The 22,283-nt window shown below is 45.2% G+C and overlaps 1 protein-coding gene across 2 annotated transcripts; it reads left to right on the top strand.

The window, feature by feature from the left end:
• Window positions 1-1,306: 1,306 nt before the first annotated feature.
• On the top strand, window positions 1,307-22,264 carry arhgef38 (Rho guanine nucleotide exchange factor (GEF) 38). Of its 2 annotated transcripts, XM_046308486.1 has the most exons (16): window positions 1,307-2,349; window positions 2,659-2,922; window positions 10,032-10,222; window positions 10,583-10,700; window positions 11,007-11,154; window positions 11,275-11,292; window positions 11,818-12,017; window positions 12,342-12,478; window positions 12,786-12,890; window positions 13,508-13,630; window positions 15,623-15,817; window positions 16,160-16,339; window positions 16,538-16,672; window positions 17,264-17,465; window positions 19,550-19,869; window positions 21,458-22,264. In XM_046308486.1, the coding sequence occupies exons 2-16, from the start codon at window positions 2,697-2,699 to the stop codon at window positions 21,638-21,640; spliced, it is 2,481 nt and encodes an 826-aa protein (XP_046164442.1). In that variant the 5' UTR covers window positions 1,307-2,349; window positions 2,659-2,696; the 3' UTR covers window positions 21,641-22,264. The 2 variants fall into 2 exon arrangements, with proteins under 2 accessions (XP_046164442.1, XP_046164441.1); XM_046308485.1 differs by lacking the exon at window positions 1,307-2,349 and having other exon boundaries at window positions 2,428-2,922.
• The last annotated feature ends 19 nt before the right edge of the window (window positions 22,265-22,283 follow it).

Genomic DNA, 22,283 nt, shown 5'->3' with positions numbered 1-22,283 from the left:
CATGAATATGTATTGGGGTTGACATCCATACAAGTATTATACTCTGATTTATACCTCAATATAGTGTGAAATACACATGTAAACAATAGCTTAAATGTAGGCTAATTTTGCTCGGGGGCAATGAGGAGATGTGGGATCTTTCCCCCACGCGTTTCCATGGCATTTCCATTGTTCTGGTCGAGTTCCATTGACCTCTTTACCACATTTATTGTGTGTTTTATCTTGAGTTAATATGTTTGTTTGTATAGGGAGATGACAATCTTGACAATCCATTTATCTCATGTGTGAAGTCATTGAAGCCAGTCTATGTTTGAGCAGCATAGCAGCCCCATGCCAAGCCGGAACCTCAGTCCACACCCACGGTTACCTAACTTCCACAAGCTCCCCCAGGGCATGTGAACTTCAGCAGACTGAACAGGCTTGGCACACAAGGGGAAAGTATTATTCTGGAATAAAAAAATGTCATTCAACCTGATGTGTAATATTTACCATGTGTATTTAAATACTCTGAGTCGACGTTACAGTGCATTTTGTAACTTTAGTGTATGTCACTGTGTTGACCTTGATAAAATAAATAAGTCAGGTGATTAGTGATTTCAGTTTTGTAAAAGCTGCATATATTCTTTTGAAATGTAATTCAGAGGTACAGTCTCTACTCTGTTACTAAATAGTCAAGAAGATGGAGTTGGAGTTGAGTATCATTGGAGTCGACGAGATGTTGGACAGGGAGCAACACAGTCTAATGGAGAACTAACAGGTGTCCTACAACACACTACACAGTGAGCTGGAAACACAATATGAGCCTTTATTGCCCTGTGCTTCAGTGGGGAGGGAAATGATGCCTCCATTCATTGTCCTCTCACCATGGAATTCACTACCTGTCTAGAAACCATTGTAGTAGCTTATTGTTGTATGGCCAATATACCTGTTGAACCAGATCTGTCTGAAGTATGAAAGATAATGCGTTGTTGCGTTGTTGGGTTTTGAGTTTGCAAGAATGGCACTTCACTGTACTTGTGCATGTGACATTGAAACTTGAAACTAATGTATGGCAGTTTTATCAGCAGAGTGAGAACCGTGTGTGTTATGGTGTTACTGTGATCAAATCATTTGTAGGTTCAATGAAATGTGTTTTTCATTTTGGCCCATTCATTTACTGGACATACTGTATAGAGTACATGATGTTTAAACTACACTATTATGCCCCTCTCTCTTTCTCTCAAGTGCAGTCAGTGCTTCATGACTGTTGATCGCTTTCAATGTTTGCTGTAGCTTGTCTTAACTACATAAGCTAACATATTGGCTAGCCCAGCCGATTAGGAATGGTCAACACAGGTCAAATGCTGTACGCAGATGAGTATACACACTTTAAAACCCTCCTCCCTCCTCACTGTGCACTTTTACCTGGTGCTCTGTGCTCTCGTTTTAATCCCCTATTTACGTTGCTGTCGTTTAGAAGAGATTTGACCTATAAAGGTAAGCAAGTAACTTTTTCCAACCACCTTTTCATCATTGTTAATATACAGTATGATTAGGACCAGGTTTTTTTTCCCTGACCAAGTGACCTAACCAGGAAAAACTCTGGGCCCTAGTTATAGCTTGTAACCCTCCTGTACCCAGTTTAAGCGTTATCGTCAACATTTCTCTATTATGAAGAATATGCTGTGCTGTATGTTTGTGAACATGTGGATTCCGTGCATTCTGTTTTTATCCTTCAATATTTATCTGCCTAAAGTGCAGCATCTGCTGCAATGAATCACTTAATTGACATTTGAACAGACTTTTTCCCACAGCGACCCACTTGTTGAATTCATGCATCTAATTTTACAGTTGGTGGGAAATAATGATCTCATGAACATGGATGTGGGGGATTCATAACATAACATAACATAAACATAACATGACATAAACATAACATAATTCCTTGAGCTCTCAGAAATAAAGGTTATTTATTGGTTATATATTTGATGTATTTTTGTTGTGTGTATTCTGAATAGTAAACACCTTTAGATATAGACCCCCAGGGTCTTCAAATGGGAAAGAAACAATAACCATCATTTACATTACAAATAAAATGTAGAAATGCTGGCTAATTGTCTTGAAGCATACTGTAACCAATATAATACCTAGAGTTTTCCATGCATTGTTTAGCTTTGCATGTTGTCCCTTGAGACCCTTCTCTTTAGTGAAACCAAAATAGTACATTTGTTAGTGCAGTGGTCATAGTCCCTCTCTCCTCCACTGCTCCCTTCTTATCCCTCTATCTCTCTCTAGAGATGCAGGTGTTCCTAGGGACGTTGCATTGTACAGCAGTGGAGGGGGCATGACCACAGAGCTCTCCTGTGACAGGTATGGCAGGCAGGAGCCTGGGGGGGAGGGGCCACAGAGCTCTCCTGTGACAGGTATGGCAGGCAGGAGCCTGGGGGGGAGGGGCCACAGAGCTCTCCTGTGACAGGTACGGCAAGGTAGGTGCCTGGGAGAGGGAGGGGCCACAGAGCTCTCCTGTGACAGGTATGGCAGGGCAGGTGCCTGGGAGAGGGAGGGGCCACAGTACCTGTGTGGCGTTGGCAGTAGTGCAGCACAGTACACCTGTTGCACTTCTCAGGCTCTCTCTTCCTCCGTCCCTCTCTCCCTCTCTCTTTCTCCCTGGCTGGACAGAGAGCACGGGGGGAGAAGAAGAGGGCTTCTTGGTCAAAATGGAGGCCAACAACGGCAGTGAGAAAGAGAAGGAAAAAGAGAAAGTGGTCAAGAGGAGAACCAGGCCTAACTTCCTGCGCTACATGCACTTGGAGAGGAGGAAGACGGACACCATCGTGGTGGCCAACGATGACATCGCCGCCGACATTAAAGGTGACATCAACCTTGGGACCCTGGTGCGGAGGAGTCAGTCGGACAAAACGGAGTACAGTGCCAAACTTAAAGGTAATTGGATCCCCTGAGGTCATAACTATGGAAACTGGGTTAGCTATAGCTCAGGTTTTAACATCTCATAGCTTCCTGTTGACTTGGACGATAGTATGTTCTCCTCCTAAGTGCTTTGTAAAAGAAAAGGTGACACTTTACTTGGATATTCCATCTGTAGATGGATACTCAACAAACTACCAATAGACTATCAGCAAGACGTCAACAGCATGTCTGTTGACTTTCAACAGGGAAGCATTTATAGATGTTCAACAAATCAACCGTAGCGCCATAGATTCCAGAGGTGGACGTGTGACTCGAGGGTGAAAGCCAGATAGACGAAGGGCACTGTAGCTATGGATGCTTCTGCCGAGCATCTGTTGTGTTGTTATGTGACTGAGGGAGCACCAAGCTATTCCCGCAGGGATGAGGTCACATATGCAAACCGTGCTCCAACCGAGCCACAGTAGCCTTACAGCATGGAGGAGTGGCTATACTGTAGCTACAGGCCCAGTATTAAACCAGATAAGTAAACATAGTATGAGTGAACGACAACAGGGCTTCTATCACTGACTGAAGCATTTAATTATTAAACCAGTGTGTGGTCTCTGGGACTTTAAAGGGGAAGTGTGAACATCCAGATATATGGACACGTGTCAACACCAGTGTTACTACTGTGCTACTACAGCCTGAACAATGTCAAGGTGGCTGTCACGACATGGTCAGACTTGACGTTCTCTAAAGTCAAATTCTTATACATTTATCATAAGATTGTTTTTATTTTAACACAATCTGGGCTCAAAATTTAACTAAAGTATCGTTACTGGTCGTTATAATGGCTGACATAGCTAGATACACTCCTGACCTGCAAATCAATATTTCATTTCAGAATTGGTTCAAATTAGGTTAAGGTCAGGGTTAAGGTCAAGGTTAAGGTCATGGTTCTTTTTTCGTTTGTCATTTTGCAGGTAAGCAGTGTCCTTTTAGCGTCTCTCACTTTTCCCAGACAGTCAGTGTGTCTCATCAGCAAAAACTCACCTCACCTGTCCTTCCTCTACTACATTACATCAGGTGTTGTCACGCACTTGGAATGTAGACCTTCAGGCGCAGGTTGACGTTTATTGGGATGAATCTTGTCCTGGAGGCAGGGCTGCAAAATTGACTATATATTGTAAAAATTCTTGACATTTAAAAAAAATATATTATAAGGTTAGGGTTAATCATAACGTTAGCAGTGTGGTTAGGGGTAGGTTTAAAACATGATTTTACAACTTTGTGGCTGTGTCAGCTAATGATTACCCTGCAGAGGTGCCTCCAGTACATGAGTCATCCTAATAAATGCCAACCAGCCAAGTAGTCACTGGATGCCTTACAGTAAATAAGAGGTTAACTATGTAGAGATTCTTGTGCCACTAGTTCTGTAGGTTTCCTCAACAAGGGAACAATGGTCACCCACACTCCTGCTAATGTCAATTAGGGGCATTAGTTTACTCAATTAAACAATACCGTCAATCTCCCATCTAACCATCTAAAGAGCCATTTATACTATTTTGTATTATAATGACGTGCTGAATAGGACACACTTAACCTCTCAGCTTCTCAACCTCTCACCTGAAACACCGACACATCCTATTCACACTATAGTGGACTACTGTTGACCTGAAACACCGACACATCCTATTCACACTATAGTGGACTACTGTTGACCAGCCCCCGTAGGGATCCAGCGCCCATAGGGATCCAGCCCCCGTAGGGATCCAACCCCCGTAGGGATCCAGCCCCCGTAGGGATCCAAAGTAGTGAACAGAGTGTGATGTAGGACACTCCTTGTCCTGTCACATCCAATGTTTACCTGAAACACAGGCACTCGTTGCCTATCACCACTTTCTGTTTTCTTGACTTGTGCCCAAGGACCAGCGTCACAACTCAGTTCTCAAACAGCTGATTGTTTTCAGTAAACTGATCGTCACCGCCACCGCCCACCTTACAGGGTTTCTCCATCACGCTAAACAAGCTGCCTTGAGTATAAGTGTACAGGTACATTGCAAATATTGACATAATGGTGGCGTCACATGGGGAAGTGTGTGAGTTGTTCCTGAACACGGAGTTCTCCTCTATCATTCTGTCTGCTGTGAAACAGGTTGATCAAGCCTGGCCTCAAGGTCCATAGCAACCAGAAGTTATGGTCAGTCACAAAGCGTTACCACCCTGATATGATATTGCACACTGGCTAGTGTCATACAGTAATTCACCTCCTCAGTTTATAGCAAGTTATTGAAAGCTGTGAACAGTCATCCACTACTAAGTATCTAAATATTCATAAGACAAACTGGTCAATTGGTATGCATGACACGTGTGTGTGTGTCTTTGTGTGTGTATGTGTGTGTTGTGTGTTTGTGCGTGTGTGTTGTGTGTGCGTGCGTGCGTACGTTCATGTGTGCGTGTGTGTGTATGTGTGTGTGTGTGTGTGTGTGAATTGGCCTCAACAAGGGCCTTTTGTGTCCTGTCATTGCATCAGATAGTGTGTCCGTACTACGGGGTACAAAGAGCCCCTATCAACCTAGCTACTGTCCTCAGGCCCAGCTCTCTCCTGTGGACCATTAGGAGAGATGACTGAAGCCAAGCACAACTCAGTGAGGTATCCTATACAAACCGCAGCTAAACCCAAAGCCAGTGGTTTAATAACTGCTTCAGCCGTTGGCATTGGCCCTTTTGCCCTTCCTATGAGGCTTCACCTCTATTCCCCTAATGGACTTGAACTCAGTCCTTTCTTCAATGACATTCTCAATCCTATTGTATTCTGCAGGGGGGTGACTGGGGGCAGGGCATCTAACGTGTCATTTTTCCTCGTGTCGATACGTGATCCGTCAGGGTCCCTGTGTTCCAAGGCCTTCCGTACGTTAGATCGTTTTCAATAGCCAAGCCTGGTGAAAAGGCTGGCGTGTCATCTTTCATGGGAACTCCTGCGCCTGCAACCACACCAGCATAATACAGTAGCATAATGGTGGCTAATGGAACGACTATTACATTATGGCTCTATCAAACACTGACCCATGATATGACTATATTGTGATAGAAGTGCTTAACTTAACAACATGCTGGTCCTCTTTTATGGACCTGTTTTATTTCAATAACTCTGGTCTTACCCAGGCAGGGAGCTAGGGTAGGAGGTCTCAGGTCTTACCCAGGCAGGGAGCTAGGCTAGGAGGTCTCAGGTCTTACCCAGGCAGGGAGCTATGCTAGAAGGTCTCAGGTCTTACCCAGGCAGGGAGCTAGGCTAGAAGGACTCAGGTCTTACCCAGGCAGGGAGCTAGGATAGAAGGTCTCAGGTCTTACCCAGGCAGGGAGCTAGGCTAGAAGGTCTCAGGTCTTACCCAGGCAGGGAGCTAGGCTAGAAGGTCTCAGGTCTTACCCAGGCAGGGAGCTAGGCTAGAAGGTCTCAGGTCTTACCCAGGCAGGGAGCTAGGCTAGAAGGTCTCAGGTCTTACCCAGGCAGGGAGCTAGGCTAGAAGGTCTCAGGTCTTACCCAGGCAGGGAGCTAGGCTAGAAGGTCTCAGGTCTTACCCAGGCAGGGAGCTAGGCTAGAAGGTCTCAGGTCTTACCCAGGCAGGGAGCTAGGCTAGAAGGTCTCAGGTCTTACCCAGGCAGGGAGCTAGGCTAGAAGGTCTCAGGTCTTACCCAGGCAGGGAGCTAGGCTAGAAGGTCTCAGGTCTTACCCAGGCAGGGAGCTAGGCTAGAAGGTCTCAGGTCTTACCCAGGCAGGGAGCTAGGCTAGAAGGTCTCAGGTCTTACCCAGGCAGGGAGCTAGGCTAGAGGTCTCAGGTCTTACCCAGGCAGGGAGCTAGGCTAGAAGGTCTCAGGTCTTACCCAGGCAGGGAGCTAGGCTAGAAGGTCTCAGGTCTTACCCAGGCAGGGAGCTAGGCTAGAAGGTACTCAGCCCTGCCACTGAATCTGCACTTTCTTTTCACTTGCAGCAGAGTCTCTTGAATAGCCATTATATTGTATTTAATGTTATGTTGTAATGTGACATACGTTTTCTTCAGATTTATTTAAATTTGAACCCTTTTTTAAATGAATTAACATGCTTCTCTTTTACGTGATGTCAAGTCATTTTAATTGCTACAACAATTTTTATTTTACATTATTGAACCTTTATTTATTTAGGCAAGTCAATTAAGAACTAATTCTTATTTACAATGACCGCCTAGGAACAGTGGGTTAACTGCCTTGTTCAGGAGCAGAAAACAGACTTTTACCCTGTCAGCTCGGGGATTTGATCTAGCACCCTTTCAGTTACTGGTCCAACACTCTAACCACTAGGCTACCTGCCTCCCCAAAATATATTGAAAAAATTGACCACTATTCTTTTAGGGAGAATTATAAAGTATTATATTTTTTAGGAGGGGCCATTGAAACCTGATAGCCAGGAGGGGTGAAGGTGTCGATTTAGCTTTTTGCAGCTTTAGAGGGCTTGACATGACATTTGTCTTTTCTCCTGCCCTTCCAAGGACATGACACCATCATATCCCCATTCCACCTCCCTGTGAAAAATGGTCAAATAGCTCTCCAATGTCAAAGCTTTTGAATGTTCCGTTTTAGTACTGCATGTATACAAGTGAATACCAGGGTTGTGTTGACATGAATGCACTGGTAGGAGTGTGAGACTGAGAAGTGGGGAAGAGGTGGGAGGGGTGTGTTGTGAGGGTGCTGGGTGTGTAATGTGTACGCATATGCATGTATGAGTGTGGTGTGGTGTGTGGGTGTTTGTGCGTCAGATTTTTGTTGACTATCTTGATGTGTGCTGGGGGTGGGGGTGGTTTGTGTAGCGGGATGGCGTGTGTGTGTGTGTGCGCGTGTGTGTGTCAGGTGCACCCCCTCCAGCTGGAGCAGGTGGAATGCCTGCACACGCCGTGGCATTACATCAGCAAGACAATTAGTTCAGTAACCTGACACAGCTCTCTCTTCTTCCTTCCACTCTGTCTCTTTCTCTGTCGCTCTCTCTCTGTCGCTCTCTCTCTCTCTATCTCTCCATCTCTCTCTCTCTCTCTCTTTCCACACACACTCTCTCTTTTCCTCTCTCTCTCCCCTCTTTTTCTCTCCCTCCCTCCCTCCCTCCCTCCCTCCCTCCCTCCCTCCCTCCCTCCCTCCCCCTCCCTCAACCTCTCTCTCTTCCTCCCTCTCAATCTCTCTCTTCCTCCCTCTCAATCTCTCTCCCTCCCTCTCTATCTCTCTCCCTCCCTCTCGATCTCTCTCCCTCCCGCTCAATCTCTCTCCCTCCCTCTCTATCTCTCTCCCTCCCTCTCAATGTCTCACCCTCCCTCTCTATCTCTCTCCCTCCCTCTCTATCTCTCTCCCTCCCTCTCTATCTCTCTCCCTCCCTCTCTATCTCTCCCTCCCGCTCTATCTCTCTCCCTCCCGCTCTATCTCTCTCCCTCCCTCTCTATCTCTCTCCCTCCCGCTCTATCTCTCTCCCTCCCTCTCTATCTCTCTCTCCCTCTCTATCTCTCTCCCTCCCTCTCTATCTCTCTCTCTCCCTCTATCCTCTCTCCCTATCTCTCTCTCCCTCCCGCTCTATCTCTCTCCCTCCCTCTCTATCTCTCTCTCCCTCCCGCTCTATCTCTCTCCCTCCCTCTCTATCTCTCTCCCTCCCTCCTATCTCTCTCTCTCCCTCCCCTCCCTCTCCCTCTCTCTCTCTCTCCCTCCCTCTATCTCTCTCCCTCCCTCTCTATCTCTCTCCCTCCCTCTCTATCTCTCCCTCCCTCTCTATCTCTCTCCCTCCCTCTCTATCTCTCTCCCTCCCTCTCTATCTCTCTCCCTCCCCCTATCTCTCTCCCTCCCTCTCTCTCTCCTCCCTCTCTATCTCTCTCTCCCTCCCGCTCTATCTCTCTCCCTCCCTCTCTATCTCTCTCTCCCTCCCGCTCTATCTCTCTCCCTCCCTCTCTATCTCTCTCTCCCTCCCGCTCTATCTCTCTCCCTCCCTCTCTATCTCTCTCCCTCCCTCTCTATCTCTCTCCCTCCCTCTCTCTCTCTCTCCCTCCCTCTCTATCTCTTTCTCCCTCCCTCTCTATCTCTCTCCCTCCCTCTCTATCTTTCTCCCTCCCTCTCTATCTCTCTCCTGGAGAGGGGGAAGTGGTGTGTTGAGGTCGATTAGGCAGCAGACCCGGAAAGGAAACATCTCCCTTCCGTGAACACACGCTTCACTACTCTTCACACACACACACACACACACACACACACACACACACACACACACACACACACACACACACACACACACACACACACACACACACACACACACACACACACACACACACACACACACACACACACACACACACACACACACACACACACACACACACTCTCTCTCTCTCTCTCTCTCTCTCTCTCTCTCTCTCTCTCTCTCTCTCTCTCTCTCTCTCTCTCTCTCTCTCTCTCTCTCTCTCTCTCTCTCTCTCCTCACCCGCCATGCAAAGCATTGCCAGCTAGGGACTGATTAGGGGGAGCAGGGCGATAAAAAAAGAGAGAATAGAGAAAGGATGAATAAAGAGGAGAATAACCTGACAGGCATGCTAATGGGGGCTGGTCAGTGTTCAGTCAAAGCAATTAGATCAGCGTGAAACACTGGCAGAGGGTTGGGAGGGTTGAAGTCAGGCGACGGTGTTGGGAGAGATGGATGTTTTCTCATGCATTGCATACCATGCCCATGTATGTAAATAGAACTTCATGAAGAGGGCTCTTGTACATGTGTGCTCTCTCTTTACTTTGCCAGTGAATGCAGGAATAGATCTTTTGATACGGCCCCTTTTTAAACAGACCTCACATTTTAATTGATGTGTAGATATATGATGTGTAGTTAACGCGTTTATTGTGTCAATGATCATGTCATATCTCAACATGTTATTGTGTTGTGTCATATTTTGTACATTATCTGCTCAGACAGAGACTATCCAATGGGCACACATTGGTTGAATCAACGTTGTTTCCACGTCATTTCAATGAAATTACATTGAAGCAACATAGACTTGACATTCAATTGACTTCTGTGCCCAGTGGGTATATTCTGCATAGAATAAAACCTTGCCATCCAATACACATCCTAAACTTATCCCTGTGCCTATCTTAAGAGAAAATGGCTCCCCTGTCCCCCCTGTCGTCGATCCTGGCCTCCCCGGCCCTCGACCCCGTGGAGGTCCGCCTGAGGAAGATGAGCCGCAGGTCAAAGGTCATCCAGGAGCTGGTGCAGACGGAGAGGGACTTCCTCACCGACCTGGAGCTCTGCATCAGAGAGGTGGTCAAGCCCCTCAGAGACAGACAGGTAACGAGGAAGCAGACAGAGTACTCAGTTGGTGATATCATCTGCTTACAGAGATACAGAGGGGTGGTTACCTTGTGTTACCTTGCTTGGTAGTGAATGTTGTATTGTTCGTTATTCAGACAGAGTTGGTCTATGGAGTGATTTCCAAAAGACGATGCATGGTGTTTGAACTGCACACAGCCCACTTCTGACACCAGTGTAGCGAATATCAGGATACCAAGATAGCCACTGCCCCAATAGGGATGTCTACACTTGGAGATCATGCCAGGCTAACATAGGCTATAGGGTTGTTCCAGAACATTGAAGTATATGGATGACTGGCTATGTGTCTTAAAGGTCTCTCTCTGTGTGTGTCTCCAGGTGGTGGACGTGGATCGTCTGTTTACTAACATGGAGACAGTGTGTGAGGTGTCGGCTGCGCTGCTCCACCGGCTGAAGGAGGCCACAGCTGAGCCAGACCCTGAGGCACTAGTCATAGGTAGGTGACCTCTGACCTCTGTTTAACCTCAGTTACCTGAGTCGTGTGTTCATAAAGGAAACTTAGTGAATAAAATGGATTGAAACAGGGAGGGGACTACCTGGACTTACCTGGTCCAGTAAGAAAGGCAAATTCTCGTTTTCAAAACTAAAAAAAAAAGGTTTTCCATTGAGTGACCTAATGAACATGACCCTTGTTTTGACCATACTGCCATTATAATATGCCACATTTCTAAATAAGCCACTCAGGTTGACTGATTTAATACTGGTTCATTCAAATGTATCGCGTTTTGTTTTCCCACCGTAGGGGAAGTGTTCATTCAGGCCAAAGCAGCGCTGGAGGACGTCTATAAAATCTACTGCTATCACCACGACGATGCGAACTCTTTACTCAAGTCCTATGAGAAAGAGGAAGGAATCAAGCAACATTTCATCAGCTGTGTGTCATCACTGAAGTGAGTCGCTGCTTGATACTTCCCCCTCATTCATCAACTAAGCATTTCCTCCCAAAGAGGCATTTATACTGTTGGCCATAACTACTTTTATTAAACCAATGACTTTGTGTCTCGTTGCAGGCGGATATACGACCAAGAGTAAGTACACCAGATTTCTATCATCGTTCCTCTAAGAATATTTTTGAATAATTGACACTATAATATGAAAATGTACCTCCTATCCATATTGATTTTCAGTGGTTTAAATGAGTATTAAGTATAACAATGTTATTACATGTATAATGTAATTGACAGACTAATTATGTGTATCTAACTGTATCATCCTATGTTATTGTCAGTTATTGTCGTAATAATAATATATGCCATTTAGTAGACGCTTTTATCCAAAGCCACTTAGTCATTGGATGCATACATTTAATGCCTGCGTGGCCCCGAGAATCGAACTCACAATCCGGACGTTACAAGTGCCATGCTCTAACATGTTAACTGTTCCAGCATGTGTTATTAACTGTGTAATAATGTGTAACCCAAACAAATCTGCTGGGATTTCTTCCATTTTCCGAGGCAATTTCTGTTGAAAATTGGCAGAATTTTGCGGAAAGTTTTTTTCCCCTCTAGTGTCATCACATTATTATTAACATCAAGCTGTGTGGTCGTCTTCAGGGGGAAACCCAACCTGCTGGACATGGGTTCTCTGCTCATCAAGCCGGTCCAGCGGGTCATGAAGTACCCTCTGCTGCTCGGGGAGCTGTGGCACGCCACGCCCAGCGATCACCCTGACAACAGGCCCCTCCAGGAGGCTCTGAACGCCGCCAAGATCATCAACGTCAACATCAACGAGTTCAAGAGGAGGAAGGACATCGGTACAGCTCTAAATATGCGATAGTCTGAGATGGAGAAATGTGTGATGAAAATGTGGTGAAACTGAGATAAATGATTGTTACATTGAACATTTTATAGAACACAGAACATTGTAGTTAAGATTGGGAGCAATTAAAGTATTATACTGTATGGCAGTTATTACCATGCTATACATCCCATTACTAAATGTCAGGACCCCTTCAGTGCTTCAACCATAGAGATCCTATTGAGTTATTTTTAACGTTAGTATTCTAATTCCTAATTGTACAGTGTGTCTCCCCGAACTTGGTCTTGTCCTTTACATATGATTCTCTGTCATACTGTAGTGATGAAGTACAAGAGGACCGAGGAGGATGGGGGGACACTCATGGGTAAACTGAACAAGTTCAGCATCCACTCTATCAGGAAGAAGTCTGACAGGCTCACAGGATACCTCAAGATCCTCACAGGTGTGGAGCCACAGGTAAATAACTAGCTGCTACACCTCTCCCACTACACACTAACTTCTAGAATATGAATGTGAGTAAATACACTTCATGTGTTAATGACATAACCACAATTTGGGGACATTTGTGTAAAACCTATTTTTGTCTTGAGGTTATCAATAGAACAAGCTTCCTTCGTTAAAAAGTAACTACTAGTCTAAGGAGCTGGAAAGGTCAATATTATCTGAACCACTGAGTAAACTCCTTCCTCTCTCTCTCTCTCTCTCTCTCTCTCTCTCTCTCTCTCTCTCTCTCTCTCTCTCTCTCTCCCTCCCTCTTCTCTAGGTGAGAGATGAGGTGTTCGACAAGGAGGAGAAGCTGTTCAGGAGTCTGGAGAAAGCAGTGAGACAACTAGTCAAGAACGTCCACTGTTACCTGATACACATACAGGTAATCATGTACCAGCCATTGATGGATGGATGGATGGATGGATGGATGGATGGATGGATGGATGGATGGATGGATGGATGGATGGATGGATGGATGGATGGATGGATGGATTGATGGATGGATGGATGGATTGATGGATTGAGGGATTGATTGATGGATGGATTGATGGATTGATGGATTGATGGATGGGCGGATTGATAAATTGATGGATGGATAGATGGATTGGTGGATTGATACATGTATAGATGGATTGATTGATGGATTGATGGATGGATGGATTGGTGGATTGATACATGTATAGATGGATTGATTGATGGATGGATGGATGGATTGATGGATGGATAAATGGATGGATGGATGGATGGATTGATGGATTGAGGGATTGATTGATTGATGGATTGATGGATGGATGGATGGATGGATTGATTGATGGATTGATGGATTGATACATGTATAGATGGATTGATTGATGGATTGATTGATGGATTGAAAATGTCCTAATATTTAGAACAAATAAGATGGTGTAGACAATCTCAATGTTCCAGTGAATAATATTGACATACCGGAGTAATACCCATGGAAAGCAATAGTGACTGTGTCTTTTACATGTTGTGTAGGAGATGGTAGGTGTCGTGGTCCAGAATGCTGCAGACCTGGAGGACATCATGAAGGATCCAGACAAAATAGACACAAACGGTACTCAGCACCTGAAGAACGGCAACAACCCATACAAGCACTTTGTAAGTTTGACTCTACATTTGGATACCCTATTCTCACAGTAAATACAAACTATTTCCTGTCGAGGAGCTGTGTGTTCTTTTTTGACAACTTAACTATTTGTTCCTTTCTTTCGTCTTCCATCTCTCTCAGGCTACCGGCTCTTCTCCTCTCTTCTTTCTCCTGCTTGTCAGCCTGTCTATCCTTTCTTCCGTCTTCCATCTCTCTCAGGCTACCGGCTCTTCTCCTCTCTTCTCTCTCCTGCTTGTCAGCCTGTCTATCCTTTCTTCCGTCTTCCATCTCTCTCAGGCTACCGGCTCTTCTCCTCTCTTCTCTCTCCTGCTTGTCAGCCTGTCTATCCTTTCTTCCATGGACGCTGTACACTTGTGGGGCCTGCTTGCCCTAGCTGTGCCCTAGCTGTGCCCTAGCTGTGCCCTAGCTGTGCCCTAGCTGTGTCCGAGCTGTGCCCTAGCTGTGCCCGAGCTGTGCCCTAGCTGTGCCCTAGCTGTGCCCTAGCTGTGCCCTCCTGCGCTTACACGGCTCCCTCTCTCTCTCTCCACTCCTCCGTCAGAGTGAGTGAGTGATCTGTCAGTCAACCTTTCTGCTTCCACTCTCGCCTGGTGAAACATTTAATCTCTCCCTCTACCCCTCTTAAACTGCACTCTCCTCACACTCCTCTGTCTCTCTCTCCCGCTTAATGGTTCTCTCCCCCCCATCTCTCTCTTCTGCCGCCTGCCCTCCTTTCTGTGGGGATAGCTCTGTTGCTCATTCCGAGATAACGAGCATTTTGAATAGAGTTTTTTGTGTTACTTGGTGCTCTCAGTGAAGAATGAGGAGCCACTCGAGGGCCCACAGAGACTTTAATGAGCGCTAATAGCTAACAGCGCTAATAGCTCAGTACAGCTCATACAGCAACTAGCCTCTGAAACTGCAACGCACCTGCCCTCTGGGTGGAGAATAAGGGTGCTCTTTTGTATCAACCAGTTTCATTAAGATGCCTTTTGTTACTATTCGAAATAGGCACATCATTATTCGAATTGTGCAAGGCAAGATGTTTTCAGAGGAGATTATACAAACTAAAGTGCAGATGGCAGAACTATTTGCGACAGACCAATTTGTAGGCCATTTCGTGCCTCATTTGATTGATTCCCACAGCCACAATCATATATAATGAGACAAGGGCCTCTATTTTGTAATCTATGTGTAACGTCGTTCGTCTGTTGAATGAAGAGAGTCAGACCGAAATGCAGCGTGTAGGTTACTCATGACTTTAATGAAGATAATCGCGGTACATGAAATAACCAAATAAATACAAAAACAACAAACGGAACGTGAAACCTATTACAGCCTATCTGGTGAACTACGACACAGAGACAGGGACAATCACCCACGAAATACAACGCGAAAGTCAGGCTGTCTAAATACGGTTCTCAATCAGAGACAACGACAAGCACCTGACTCTGATTGAGAATCGCCCCAGGCAACCAAGCCTAACTAGACACACCCCTAATCATACACAATCCCAATTACTACAAACCCCAATACGAAACACAACATATAAACCCATGTCACACCCTGGCCCACCCAAACATACAACAAAAACACACAATACAATGACCAAGGCGTGACACTATGCTAAATAAATGCCCTACAGTATTTCAATTCCCTGTATGTTTGTGTGATCTCACACCAAAAACGCAGGTTGATGTTTATTGTCATGAATCTTGCCCTGGAGGCAGACCTGAACGATGTCCGCTAGGTGGGTCGGCTGCAAAGTCAAAATTGGCTATAATGTAAAAATGTATGAAAAAAATAAATAGCTTTTTGGTCTTCAAGGTTAGGGTTAGGCATTAGGGTTTGCAGTGTAGTTAAGGTTAGGTTTCAAATCAGATTTTATGACTTTGTGGCTGTGTCAGCTAGTGACCCCTCTGCAGAGCTGTCTCCAGGGCAAGATTCATGTAATGTATGTAAAAACACTCATTCTCCATCATTGCTTCCCTATATGATCCCTTCAGAAAGAGAGGATGACACATCTGGTCCTGGCACCCCTCTCCTCTCTCCAAGGCATGTTCGCTGCCCCGCAGAAACTCATCCAGAAACGCTACGACAAACTATTGGACTACTGCAGCCGCCTGGAGCGCTCTCCCTCCTCCTCCACGTCTTCTGCCTCTTCTTCTTCCTCCTCTCCATCACCTGTATCCGAGGACCAGGTGAGTTCAACAAGGATTCCGTTTGCAGCGATCATGTTACCTAGCAACAATTTCCGTTAACCTATTAGTATGAACATACCTAAATGTTATATTGAAGCTCATTTTGTAAGGATTATAGCATTTGTAGGGATTATAGGGATTATAGCATTTTAGCGACAATATTAATAATTTTGCTATTGAGAGTTTAGTTTATTGGTCTTTCAGCATTATAATAGTTCTCATTAAAAACTGAATTATTTTATCTGTTAACATAAAAAAAACAATAAATGTTAAATAAATATGCCAATTTCAGAATGCTATAAAGGTCTTTGCTAAAATGTTTAAATCTGTTTGATTCTACAGGGCCAGGTTGCGGCGCGGCGGGACTACGCAGCCCTCAATGCTCAGCTGGTGGAGGAGCTGCAGAGATTCAACATGGCCGCCCATACTATTTTGTCCAACTGTGTCCTCTGCCTGGTGACCCTGCTGAAAGGCCTGATGGACACGGCCTGCCACCACGCACCCTCCATACAGCAACTACCGGTGAGGACGGGAAGGGGAAGTAAGGGAGATTGAGGGATGGAGTGGAGTTTTGTGTGGTGAAACAAAGGGGCGACTTTTATTGAACAGCAATATATTTTGCAGTATGAAAGGGAAAGGATTTGTGGTGTGCTGTGAGTTGATGCAAAATACCACACATTGAAGTATGATAAAGTATGATTAAATGTTTGATTTGTCCAGGCTCCTTTGTCCAACATCAGTGAAGTCCAAAGCAGCATCATGGAAGAGCTCAACAACCTGACTGTCGTCAAGGACAACGCACAGACTCTAATAGAACGCAAAGTCAGCTTCGAGAAAACAAAGAAAATTTTAGCTGTAAGTTTGGGAAGAAAACATGGTTGAATGCTGGAAGGACTTGCCTCAATGTATCCCCCATTATTACTACAGTATGTGATAAGCTAAGGTAATTAAAGGCTAGCCTGGTCATGCCAATGACATTAGTAGTTGGTAAGACAGCACAAACACATCTTGGAGCATCCTCACTGAGCCAGCTATCTGCGGTAATGCCAGTAGGCTCTAGGTAAAAGCAGCATTACCCCACAGCCTCACCACCTATTCCAGGATTGGCTCCCTTATTTGTTTAATTGAACCAATTAAAAGTCAATTAAAGAACGATGTTGGAGAAGTTATCGGAGCCACCAGACTCAGCCGAGCTCCAGTTATTACTCCCCCAAGACATACTGTGTGTTTGTGTGTACGTGTGTGTGCGTACTCTTACATGTGCTTGTATCTGAACAGCGCAAGACTCCTCTGGATCGGTTTCGAACCACCTTCCCCTCCTGAGACCCTTCACCACCCACCCCTCAACAACCCAATGGAGCTCGTTAGCGATCATTCCCCCACTCCCCCATTGGGACACTGATGACTCGGCTCATATCACCCTAACTCCCTTCTCCCCCTCCACAGGTCCCAGAGATCCAGCGTCAGACAGAGGGTAACAGGGCCAGGCTGCTGGACGAGTATCCAGCTGACAGGCTGTTCCAGCTGAAGAGGAAGTGTAACGGGTGTCAGGAGCAGGATGTCAGCCTGCTGGAGGGGGAGCTGGTGGGCCTGCTGGAGGACACAGACCCCCTGGGGAGCCGGGGCCGCTGGCTGGTTGACACGGGCAGTAAGTTCATTATTATAGGTTGGATTATGTGTTGTGACGCTGTTGGATCATCCTGCCTCATGTTGCTACAGTGGCTTAGTTACTGGATGTGTGCCATTCTTGTTAGGGCCGGACGGTACCAGTATGGTGATACTCGTTACTGTTGTGGCAAGGAAACAAAACACAAAGCGGATTGATTCTTTAGAAATCAGCTCTAATGTTGGAAACAAACATTATGTTGTCATCCAGTCACATTTATTTATTTGACATACAGCGGGTTTTTAAAAGGAATAAAGAGTTTGATGCACAAAGTGTTTTCATTTATGCCATGGAGCAAATATATTACAGATATTGTCGCAGCCCTAATGCCCCACTAATAGGGGCGGCAGGGTAGCCTAGTGGTTAGAGTGTTGGACTAGTAACCGAAAGGCTGAAAGTTCAAATCCCCAAGTTGACAAATCTGTTGTTCTGCCCAGGCAGTTAACCCACTGTTCCTAGGCCGTCATTGAAAATAAGAATTTGTTCTTAACTGACTTGCCTAGTTAAATAAAGGTAAAAAATCAAATAAAAAGTTTGTTCTGTGTGAGAAAATTGTAATTGCACTTTTATCTAAACTAGCTGTGATAGACCGCCCAAATAGAGGATGTTTCATTCACTACTTCAACCGTTAAGGTCTACGTAATGTAGACATAATGCTCTCAGTTTATGTCCGTTGTACAGGTGTCTTTTGCATTATGGGTACTGTAGTACATCATCCTACAGGTCTGATCTACATGACCTAACTCTAGACAAACCCCCTCACTACTGTGGAACTAAACTCCTAGCTCTTCTGTCCTGTGGCGTGTTTTGTAGAGAGATACACATCTCACTTCCTGATTACTAACCTACCACAGCTGACAAGTCAGCCAGCCTGCTGGGGAAATTCCCAGAGGCCTTTGACTGTGATGTCACGGTGATACTTGGAACAAACTAACCTCACCGTCTCTCTCTGTCTCTCTCACTCTCTAGAGAGTTGCTGCCTCACAACAAGGCCAACTCAAAGAGTTTGTTACCATGTATTTTCCGCACCGCGCGTCATCTAGCACTGAGTGCCTGCCAGTTGTTTGCGGCGAGCCGCCTTTCGCTGTAAGCAGAGTTACTTAGAGTACAAAGCCTCTCCCTGGGGGCATTGAGAAACACAGGCTGAGGAGGAGAAAGGAGCAGCCTGCCGCGCTTCTCTGTACTCCAGAATAACAAGGCTCAAATCAGCCAAGTTTTTGCAAGGAGTTGTAGAAAGGTTTGAGTGTGTGTGTGTGTGTGTGTGTGTGTGTGTGTGTGTGTGTGTGTGTGTGTGTGTGTGTGTGTGTGTGTGTGTGTGTGTGTGTGTGTGTGTGTGTGTGTGTGTGTGTGTGTGTGTGTGTGTGTGTGTGTGTGTGTGTGTGTGTGTGTGTGTGTGTGTGTGTGTACCGACTGCATTCTGAAACTACTTCACAGATTTGTTTCATCCACTGGGAGTACTATTCTTCATAAGAAGCTGTTTATTATATGGTCGATATTAATGCTACCAATGCAGTAAACAAAACTACTATTTCCCATTGCAACAATACGCCCGGTTTAAGGAAACCTTCGTATTATAGGCAGTTTATAGACCGCGCAATCACACAATTCTTTCTTTCATCCTTCATTCGTTGACAGTGACACCGATCTCCCTGTGACTTACCCACAGTACACCCAGTCTCACAAAGAACCCTATTCACATGCAACCCAACCACCTGTGCATTTGTTGAGCCTCCCTGCACCTAGCTCTCTCACAGACATCTTTTTTCCCTTATCTTTAACTCTGCATTGTTGACCCGTAAGTAAGCATTTCACTGTTGGTCTACAACTGTTGTCTACGAAGCATGTGACAAATAACATTTGATTTGAATTTCTTTCAAATACTTTCTGTGAATCAATGGAATAGTTCCTAAAGTGAAAGCCCTGCCCATCTGGCACTCCAGGCAGGCTCAAGCCCACATTCATCACAGCACCTGGAAGATTTCAAGTAGACGATACCAGTATGGTGATACTTGAACCCAGATATGTCTGACAGACACAAACATCCCTCTGTTCTCCTTCTCTCTCAGGTACCCAGGGTTACGTGTACTCATCCTTCCTGAAGCAGTACAACCCCAACAGGGATCAGGGTCGACCAGGTCAGGGTACGGGGATCACAGAGCCCCAGCAACCCATCGTGGTGCTGGACGAGGACTTTGACAACCTCAGCCTGTTTGTGTCGGGCAGCGGGAGGAACAACAGCATGCGGAGCCGGAGTAGCATACCTAACTTCAGCCTCTACAACACCTCCAGTACCTCGCTTGACAGATGCTCCACCCCGTCCAGCCTACAGGGCGACACAGAGCCAGACATCCACCAGGATGTGGACACAGAGCCAGACAACCAGCAGGTGGGGTAACACTAGGTTAAAGAAGGGTCGTTCTGAACCCTTATGGACCCTACTCTTTATACAGGCTCTGGTCAAAAGTGGAGCACTATGTAGCATAATATATCTTTATACAACTGGTGATTCTAATGCTGATTGGTTAAATCCGCATTCCAGCCAGTGTCTAATTCACAAGTTACCACAGGCTAAATCTATGACGTTAAAATACCTATTTACTCTGTTCCATCTGACTGCGCAATCCACTGTGTCATCAGCCCAGCCAGGCAATTTATAAACTTCTATAATATGTGTCTAAGTGACAGGTGCATTATGAAATGGGAGGACCGATCCTGGTTCAGTTGTCAGGGCTCAGGGTAAACAGAGGGCTTAGGTGTGCCTTTCAGTAGGCTTTACATAGTTGACATAACAATCTCAATAGAATGAATAGAATGAACTCCATTCGCTGAACAACACCTCAAAATTGTTTATTTGATATACAGGCCACATTGTAATTTACAAACAATAAAGATTACATTGAAATCAAAGCACAGGAAATACATAGATCACAAGCTAATATAACAATCTACAAAAAGGAATTAACTAAGCAAGCAATGTATCTTTACTAGCTTATAGAGATGCCTGTAAAGGCCTCGTCAGAGCCGTGGTATGACAGCCGTGGTGTGACAGAGTCGTGGTATGAAATATGAGGGTGGTTATTGCACGGAGCAGTAAAAAAGTGAAGTGTGCTGGTTTATAGTGCAGATGATTTGAAAACCCACTCTGGTAGGCCTGTTGGAAGCCTTGGGGCGGTGTGTGTTTGTGCCTGTTAGGTCTGGCTCTGATAGGTTTAGGGTCACACTTCCATCTCGCATAGAGATTATATGGAGTGAATAACATTTATACGACACCAGTGCAGTCACTCAACATTAGTCCCTTTAGCAGCCGCTGGGCAGAGGCTCTGTTCTTACTATGTCTTGGTTTGCTGCGACCTGGCAGGACGCTTTTGACCTCCATCAGAATATGAGGCGGTTAATATAGATTATAAATGGATATTGGTGATGGTGGGTTTGGGTTGGGGACTACAGTGGTGATGGGGGTCTGTATCTTCTTTTGATGGACTAACAGTGACACCGACTGGTGAATTAAGGAAATACCACACTGAATTCAGTAGAGACTGGTACAGCAAATTTTGCCAATGGAATATGCTGTGCTGTCGCAGTTAACTAATACCTTGACACGTTTTGGATTTTAAAGTTTCATCAGATTGAATTGCAAATTAATTTAGTAAATAACTGTATGATGAGGCACTTGACCAATTAGTTTGGGGTCAGATTCTGAGGAACATGAACCAAACATTTTCTCCACGACACCACACAGGTTGGTGGCACCTTAATTGGGGAGAACCGGCTCATTCTAATGACTGGAGCTGAATTAGTGGAGTGGTATCGAATACATCAAACACATGGTTTCCATGGTTTCCAGGTGTTTGATTCCATTCCATTGGCTCTGTTCCAGACGTTATTATGAGCCGTTCTACCCTCATCAGCCTCCTGTGTACTGTATTCATGGTACAATAACTGCTCTATGGTGAATGTTCTGTCTGTTTCTCCAGTTTTATGCGGTGTACGGGTTCCAGGCACGCTGCGACCAGGAGCTGACCATGCAGGAGAACCAGCATGTGAGGATCCTCAAGTTCAGCGACCTGGGAGGCAACAAGGACTGGTGGTTGGCCGAGGCCAACGGACAGAAGGGCTACGTCCCAGCCAACTACCTCGGCAAAATGTCATACGCATAAAGGAATAGATTGGGATTAAGAAGGCCCAGTCCCAAATGGACTCCTAGCCTCTACAGGCAGGTTTCCCAGACACAGTTTTAGCTTAGTCTTGGACTAAAATGCTATTTTAATAGAGACTCACAAGGACTAGGCCAAATCTCTGTTCAATATCCTTGTGGAGATTTGAGAGCATTTGATAGTTGTACCGTAGCAACATGGTGGAATTTCCAGCTAGCATATCAGGACAGGGTAGATTTATTACCATATGCTCTCAAATCTCCACAGGCATAGGGTCGACTTGGGATAGGATTTTACTGTGATCTGTCTCTCTTTAAAAAAAAATTGTATTGACCAATGTAATTATCAAAAGATCATGACTGTTAAGATAATTGCATATATGCGTTTTGCACGAAGAATGGAGCTATCATTGTGCTGAGCACTTAGTATTGCCACCTGCAGTGTTGATGAATTTATATTGTGAATGTGTGTCATCCCAATGAAAATAATGATTTATTCTAATATCTAATATATTTCAAGCAAATGTATTTTGAAAGAGATCATGTATTTTAGAGTTATACAATTCCTCCATGTAATGTGTATATTTTCGATCACTCATCAGTGATGAATAAAGAGTCTTTATCAGTGGTGCGGATCCTGTTCAATT

This window comes from Oncorhynchus gorbuscha, linkage group LG17 (genome assembly GCF_021184085.1).
Source record: "Oncorhynchus gorbuscha isolate QuinsamMale2020 ecotype Even-year linkage group LG17, OgorEven_v1.0, whole genome shotgun sequence".
NCBI classification, from domain to species: Eukaryota; Metazoa; Chordata; class Actinopteri; order Salmoniformes; family Salmonidae; genus Oncorhynchus; species Oncorhynchus gorbuscha.
This window is presented reverse-complemented; position numbering and strand designations above follow the sequence as displayed.

What these genes read in the sequence shown, in the direction of transcription:
- arhgef38 (XM_046308485.1), top strand. Translation starts at nt 2,514, where the DNA reads ATGGCAGGGCAGGTGCCTGGGAGAGGGAGGGGCCACAGTACCTGTGTG. An exon ending in CAAGAGGAGGAAGGACATCG is followed by an intron (nt 12,018 to 12,341) that starts GTACAGCTCTAA and finishes GTCATACTGTAG; the next exon opens with TGATGAAGTACAAGAGGACC. An exon ending in CTGGCTGGTTGACACGGGCA is followed by an intron (nt 17,466 to 19,549) that starts GTAAGTTCATTA and finishes CTTCTCTCTCAG; the next exon opens with GTACCCAGGGTTACGTGTAC.